At 38.9% G+C, this 7,773-nt stretch overlaps 1 protein-coding gene across 1 annotated transcript; it reads left to right on the top strand.

Annotated features, from left to right (window-relative positions):
• The first annotated feature begins 2,172 nt into the window (after positions 1-2,172).
• On the top strand, positions 2,173-7,198 carry LOC149845783 (protein IQ-DOMAIN 3-like). Its single transcript, XM_089996000.1, has 6 exons — positions 2,173-2,372; positions 3,078-3,175; positions 3,288-3,608; positions 4,351-4,578; positions 6,084-6,203; positions 6,285-7,198. The coding sequence occupies exons 2-6, from the start codon at positions 3,101-3,103 to the stop codon at positions 7,002-7,004; spliced, it is 1,464 nt and encodes a 487-aa protein (XP_089852126.1). The 5' UTR covers positions 2,173-2,372; positions 3,078-3,100; the 3' UTR covers positions 7,005-7,198.
• Positions 7,199-7,773: the final 575 nt, after the last annotated feature.

Here is a 7,773-nt window from a genome sequence, read left to right as displayed (position 1 = left end):
AATTCAGCATAATAGCTTACAAGTTACCACTACAAAACACATAATATCTTACAAATCGATATACATATCGTATAATATATTACAAATCGATACGACAATTCAGCATAATAGCTTACAAGTTGACACTACAAAACACATAATATCTTACAAATCGATATACATATCGCAAAATATATTACAATTCAATAAGAAAATTCAGCATAATAGCTTAAAAAATGATATTAACAAACAAAATAATATCTCAAAAATCGGTAGTATGTTACTACAACCGTGATTTGCAATACATTACATATACTGTGTGAATGGAGGATACCGAATGGGATAGAGGCACTTCCTCGCATCTGTAACCAAGTATTCTTGTCAACAGATCCCAGCGTCTTACAAATATCGTTAAGTCAATCATCGAAATGACAAGATTCACTTGCAATAACAAAACAACGCTTTAATGGCACTCACGATGGCATACGTTCTTCAACGATAGCATGATGACATGGAAAGGTACTCACGATGCCTTAATGGCACTTGTTGGAATATTTGTGCGTCATTGCTTTCTTTCATAATGCCTAACGACAACGAAAAAGAAGAGAAGACTGTAAAAAGAGATGGCCGACAAATGCCCCTATGACGCCCACCAATGATCGAACCAGTCGATCGTGAACTCGAGAATGTTTTGTAACACAATGCAGGAACGAGAAGGCGGCAATGTGTTGTAACACAAGCTAAAAACCAAGGCGGGAACCTAGACTCGAGACGATGGAAAAGGTTGTTATTCCGGTGGCAAAGTTTGCATCGTCAAAAAAAGGTTTTGTTACAGCAGATGGTACAAAAGTTTACTGCTTAGGGCAAAAACGAAATGTTTTGGACTTTGAAGAGTTAACATCATCCTCGACTTTCTGGATGAAAAGACTTTTTTGTCCTTTTCTCGAACCTTCATTTTTTTTTTAATGAAGGATATTTTTGTCATTTTCTTGAATCGTCGTTTCATTGCGAGAATAACAAGAAAGGGTACTTAAGTCTTTGCAACCGCACCGAACTCCGATGCTAAGTGATGCCGACACACACGGGAATACGATCCCCATGTGCTTATATATGTGACGCTTATTGAACCCCTAAACACACACTGTAGCTAACAGCGTCTTCGGGGGAGAACACACACCACCCGCCCATCTATCACGCAGCTATAAAAAGTATATTACCTACGTGTGCGAACGTCCATAAAATTTGAGAAGCGTGAACGAAACGAGAAAGGTTGTAGCGCTCCCCAAGCTAAATTTCATACGGAGCTTTTTGAGAAGAAATTGACGGCCTGCGTCGTCCATCTTATCTCGTCGGTGAAAGTTAAATTCATAAGTGACGAAAATGCCCCTACATCTGACAGCGCTCTGCCTCCAGCAAACCCTGAAAAGATACTAGAGGCTCCGTCGGATCGAGGGCTATTTCAGACGGTGAAACGGTCAAACCTTAATAATAGAGGTCTAGGCTGTCCATGAAGAGGGTTTCAATTAGGCAGTTAAATCTGATATTTATTTTAGGGTCATATCAGAAAATTCTCCAACGGTCGATCTGTGCTGTTGGTTCCTCCACTACCGTACCAAACCAATTCTGATGTTAAATTACAGGCAAGCAAACAAAAAGAGAAAATCTCTCTGGTTTGTATCTTGTTCCAAGTAGTGATATTTTAAGTGGTAAGAGTTAAGAGGAAGCAAGGTTACAAAAAACAAGACAACAATTCACAATAAAGAAAACCCATTTTTTCTTCCCTCATTTTCTCTGCAGCCTGTGATTATTTGTTGGGAAAGCAAGCTAAGTTGAGTTAAATCTGGATATTCCAAGGAGACCCAATTTTTCCATTTCTCTCTTGGTAATTTTGCTTTTAATTTGAGAGGTGGGTTCGCTGCTGTCAATGGCCAAGTTGGGGAAGCAGATCAGGTCATGCTGAAAATGAGCGTTTTTGCTCATGCGAACATCGTGGCCGTCTGTTTGCATTTTGGATGAATGCCGCGTGGTTTTGTTGACTTTTGAGCTTTTTAAAATGCAAATCGGATGGCCACGATGTCAGCATAAGCAAAAACGCTCATTTTCAGCATGACCTGATCTGCTTCCCCAAGTTGGTCCCACGTGAAACTCATGACAAGCTGTTCTTCCTCATATTGAGATATCGTCACGATCACACGGCGGGGACAGTGAGGCATCATTGAAAACTCCTTACCTTTTTCTTGCTGCCTCCAACCCTTTTATGGTCTTCCTCAGATCTGCTTCACACATTCCTTCTTTCTTCTTTCTCTCTTTCCATCTCTCTCCCCCAACCACACCCATCTTTTCGTTTCTTGAGATCTTCATGGGTATTGGGAATTTGATTAACTATCCGTTAGGTATGCTCTTTGTTTCATCCCACCCTTCTCCTCCCTTTGGCTGTTTCATGGAAATTGATATCAGATGGGCTCTTTCTTCTTGGTGATTTTGATGGATCTAATGTAGCCTTTCTCTTATGATCCAATTTTCCTTTTTTGTTTTTTCGATCAGTCCTTTTTCAAAGGTTGTGTCTTTTTTATAGAAAGGACTTTGATCATTACGGTGTTTTTGCTTTTTGAATTTGGATCTGGGTGGACCAAAGTTCTGTTTGTTTTCTTTTGGGTGATCTTGTTCCCCTGTTTCCAAGTCTTTTTTTCTTCAATTTTCTCAATTTCTCTGCTAATTCTTAGGCTAAAATTTTGAGTTTTAGTTTTGGGTTTTTCTTAAATTGTTAATTTTTTGTGGGAAGTATCTATTGAACCCAAGATCTCGGAAGTTTAGAAAGATGGTCCTTTTGTTTTTTAGATTGTTCGGGTTTTGTAAGACATGGATAGGAATTTTCCAACGGGTATCAGTTTGCGTTTGCTTTTGCCAGAGCTCAGAATGGGCTTAATATCCTTATGTTCTTCAAGAGTGGATTCGATTTTCTGTCTCCTGTTGTTTTCCTTTGCCCATTTGTGCTTGAATTTCGTGTTTTTCTTGAGAATTTGAGTCTCGTTGATTAGGACCGAAAATTTGATGCCCTATGAAACAGCATCGCTGATTTGTTTGTTCTGTTTCTCAAGGTGTAATTGAGGAATGATAGAAGATGGGGAAGAATGGAAACTGGCTTGTTGCTGTTAAGAAGGCCTTTAGCGTGGAATCGAAAGAGAAGAAACAAGAGGTTGAATTTCCTATATTGTTAGAACGTCTCTCTCTCTCTCTCTCTCTCTCTCTCTCTCTCTCTCTCTCTCTCTCTCTCTCTCTCTCTCTCAATTGATGTTCTGTGGTGTCAGAGAGCCGGGAAATCGAAGCACAACTGGATATTTGGGAAATCAAAACGTGCCGACCCTTCTGCTCCATTGGAAGAGACCGTAACTGTACCGACCGAAGAGGCAAATTTTACTGAAGTAGAGGATGAACAGAACAAACATGCTTATTCGGTTGCCATTGCCACTGCAGTTGCTGCAGAGGCTGCAGTTGCTGCAGAGGCTGCCGTTGCCGCTGCTCAGGCTGCTGCAGAGGTTGTTAGGCTAACAGCGGTTCCTCCAACCGCTGGAAGGTCCAAGGAAGAGCTGGCGGCAATCAAGATTCAAACTGCATTTAGAGGATACCTGGTTTGTGACCTTCCATGTCCTCATTTTTCAGAGGAATTTGCTTTATGGAATGTTTAGTTGATTCTATCTGTTTGTTGGAAAATTCTCAGATGAGTATATGCTATTTTTGTGCTTTGTCAACTTTGTAGTTGTATTGTACCAAGTTCTTTCCTTGAGCTGCTTAGTACCAAGGCTGAGTTCATGAAATTCAGAATTTTAGGATACCTGGTTTGTGACCTTCCCTTTCCTCATTTTTCAGAAGAATTTTCTTTATGGAATGTTTAGTTGATTCTATCTGTTTGTTGGAAAATTCTCATTAGAGTATATGCTATTTTTGTGCTTTGTCAACTTTGTAGTTGTATAGTACCAAGCTCTTTCCTTGAGCTGCTTAGTTCCAATGCTGAGTTCATGAAATTCAGAATTTCAAGGTTTTCTCTTGGCAATTTTGTTAATGTGCTGCAAAGGGATGTTTGAGTTCTCAATCAGATTTCGTTTTCACATGGATGGAGCAAAATAATTCAATTGATTAGTTCAGCATCTCATGTGGTTGCAAGAAGAGTTTGATGTTTTTAGTTATAACGTAAAAGTTTTGAGTATACGAAAATGCTGAAGTTTCCATTTATCGTCCATGTGCTCTGAATTAAATTTTTATTTGTGAAGTCAACTGATGGGGTAATATTAGGTTGGTTGTATAACGTAATCATCTACATTGATGATAAATGATGTGCGAGAATTATAACCTGTGCTGAGAATCAAAATCCAGGCAAGGAGGGCTTTGCGAGCTTTGAGAGGACTTGTAAGGTTGAAAGAACTAATCCATGGAAACTCTGTTAAGCGTCAAGCGACAACCACACTTCGATGCATGCAGACATTGACAAGAGTTCAATCTCAGATCCGCTCCAGAAGGATCAGGATGTCAGAAGAGAACCAAGCTCTGCAGCGCCAACTGTTACTAAAACGGGAAGAAGAGCTTGAAATTTTGAAAGCATCTGTAAGTTACATGTTTTATTTTTCCATGTCTAAACACCTTAGAGTACATTCTTCTTCTTCTCTTGCTTGATTATACCTCATGGATGTTGTGGTAGATGTTGATTGTGCAAGTAAGCAGCAAGACCATCTATAATCTGAAATATACTAGGAAAATTGTCCTTCTAGTGTGTGTTTTCTCATTCTGACTTCAACTTTCACTAAACCTAATCAATACAGGAACTACTATGGCTATGAGATGCAATTAGCATGCTATCTTTAAGATTCTGGTTCTCTTTTGGCTTTTGCCGAGATGGTATCAAGATCCTTTTCAAGGTGTCATTCCATTCAAATCAGGAACATGGATCTTCTACCTCTAGAAATGGGTGTTGCTAGCTTAAGTCTTTGTTCACATCAGTAGGTCAAAAGGGCATATAACTTGTCATAACGTATAGGTTTGCTCTAAGGGAAATGAGCATGATATTTTAGGAGGCTCTTTTTTTTTAAGTTTTGAAGCATGTGCTGCTATTAACAGGTTAAAAAGTCCAAAACAAATGCCATTAAAAAGTGTCTTTTAGAACTGTATCAATTGCTGTGCATATAGTGTATTGTTTCCAAGTATGCATTGTGAAATATAATATTTGCTCCTTTCAGAAGAAGGGAAAAAGAAAACCTATGAGAACTGGATATCTTGAGGGTGTTTTGGTAAAATGAAACTATTTTAGTTGTTTCTCATGAAGAAATATGGAGCCAAGTAATGCAAGAAAACTAGTATATGTTCATACATGGACAATAATCAGCGCTGGCATTTTTATGTGCATATAGTGGGAAACAGAAGCATAATTTAAATTTGAAAATTGTTGCAAAATTTGAAATAATTGCAGCAATACCACTGCATGCATGTTTGATTATTACTGTGTTTTGTTTTTTCTTTCTTCACCATGACCTTACATGGTCATTCTAATCTATTTGTATATATTTTCTCTGAACAGCTTTCAGGCTAATGGAAAAGTTTTTAGATCTCTCTCTCTCTCTCTCTCTCTCCTTTTCTTGGCTAAGTACATGATAGCTCCACGTAATTAAATGGGTGCAGCAGCTGTATTGTTATGTGCTTTCTTAGCTTAGAAATTTCACATGTGAAATGACCAAGAAGGGCTTTCCCCCTCTTGGCCATGAGGGGGGGAAAGAAGAGTAATCAAGGTTTTTCTTTACAAAAGAACAGTTTTTATGGTTTTCTAAATTTTTTTTACTCAACATGGATGGCAATTAAATTGTATAGATTTGAACTAACAATTGCATTTTAGAAAAATATTGCTAATAGGTTCATACTTTTTAGGAGGTTTTATGATATTCAATCAAGCATCTTTACATCTTTTAGTCTGCAGGAAAGCTTACCAGTCTTGGCCTTTTCTGTAGCTGGAAGCAATTAGATATAGGAAGTCTCCTATCATTGTGTTGAAATTGTGTTGACAATCTTGTTCACAAGTTTTGAGATTCTTATGCTCACTGATACAATATTAAACATGATAGACGGGAGAAGATTGGGATGACAGTCTGCGGTCAAAGGAGCAGATAGAGGCCAAATTAGTGAGCAAACAAGAAGCTGCTATTAGAAGGGAGCGGGCATTGGCATATGCTTTTTCTCGTCAGGTACTGATGTTGCTTATTCTTTCACATGCTTCTTGGTGATTACTTTGTAGCAGCCTAATTGATTGCTCTGCATACTTGCAGCAACAATGGAGGAATTCGTCCAGATCAGCAAACCCATTGTTTGTGGACCCGAATAATCCACATTGGGGATGGAGTTGGTTGGAACGTTGGATGGCTGCAAGACCATGGGAGAACCGTAATGTCATAGCGAAAGAACATTCTGATGCAGCATCATGGGTGAAAGCTGCTAGTTGCAGCGCTGGAGAAATCACCAAAGCTTATGCTCACCACGAGATCAATGGTGAGAGGCCATCAGCTTTGAAGGTGAAATCAGTCCGGCCTGCCAGCCGAGTGTCTCCTTCTGCACCACAATCAAAGCCTGCATCTATAACTGGGAAGGCAAAGTTAACAAGTCCCCACTGTGGTTGGGGCCTTGAAGAAGACTCAAGGAGCATGTTGAGTGTGCAGTCTGAGCGAAACAGGCGCCACAGCATAGCAGGTTCCTCTGTTAGGGATGATGAGAACCTCACAAGTTCTCCCTCCATTCCAAATTACTTGTCAACAACTGCAGCAGCAAGAGCCAGAGCTAGATTGAACAGCCCACTGGGTGATAAGCAGGAGGCAGCGGAAAGGCATACCACTTCAGCAAAGAAGCGGCTATCGTTCCCAGCTTCTGAGAAGTCCAATAACACGAGGTCTCCAGCCACAGCAAGACGCTTTTCAGGCCCACCAAAGGTGGAAAGCTCTTTGAAGGATGATGTTAATTCAGAGCGCACAGTTAGCAATGGAAGCCACAGTTAGCCCCGAGATCGTAGGATAAAAGCTCGAAGTGTTGGAATTATTATCTTTCTGATCTTTCCCTCTTCTTTCCAAAGTTGTTTTGCCCATTATCGTATGTGTGGCTTATTGGTCGAGTTGAAGTAATATAAATCACGTTGGTTTATGGTCATTGTGACTAGACAGGTGAGAATCCCATTCAAGTAGATTCTATTGCAGGGGATTGGTTCTATCTTTGCCTTGTATTCTTAGTTTCGGGATTCTACTCTGTCAAATTCAGTAACTCTACTTAATATTACTTATTTTTTCATGATTTTTAAATTTAAAAAATATGAATTTTAAATTATATATTTAATGTAATTGATAAAAATTGTAAAAAAATATATTAAAATATAGGTGTTGTCAGTTGGTCTGAGCATAAGACCAAGATGAGCCAATTATAATTTGAGAAACTTTTTATTTTTAACCTTTAAATTTGAGTAAAATCGAGCAAAATTGAGGTTAAATTCAAGCAAAAATTGAGCAAAATTCAAGTTGAATTTAAGAAAAATTCGAAGGCGAAAATCAGGTATGTATATCGTTAGATGTGTCTCATAATTTCGAGCACGTTGGTGTCCTATTTTTCTGAAGTCGGGTTACAGTTGGCCCAAAAATCATAATTTTTAAAAATGATCCGCCTCTATTTTTTCCTTTTTCTGAATTGAATTGGATTGGATTAGATTCGCTCCATTTGATCTAAGTTAATATGGAACTGGATCAAGTCCATGGCCCATACTAAGTAGGATCTAGTCCA

The sequence above is a fragment of the Nuphar pumila genome, chromosome 2 (genome assembly GCF_984573655.1).
Source record: "Nuphar pumila chromosome 2, dmNupPumi1.hap1.1, whole genome shotgun sequence".
In the NCBI taxonomy this organism is placed as follows: domain Eukaryota; kingdom Viridiplantae; phylum Streptophyta; class Magnoliopsida; order Nymphaeales; family Nymphaeaceae; genus Nuphar; species Nuphar pumila.
Note: the sequence above shows the minus strand (reverse complement) of the source record. Positions and strands in the feature narration are given on the sequence as shown.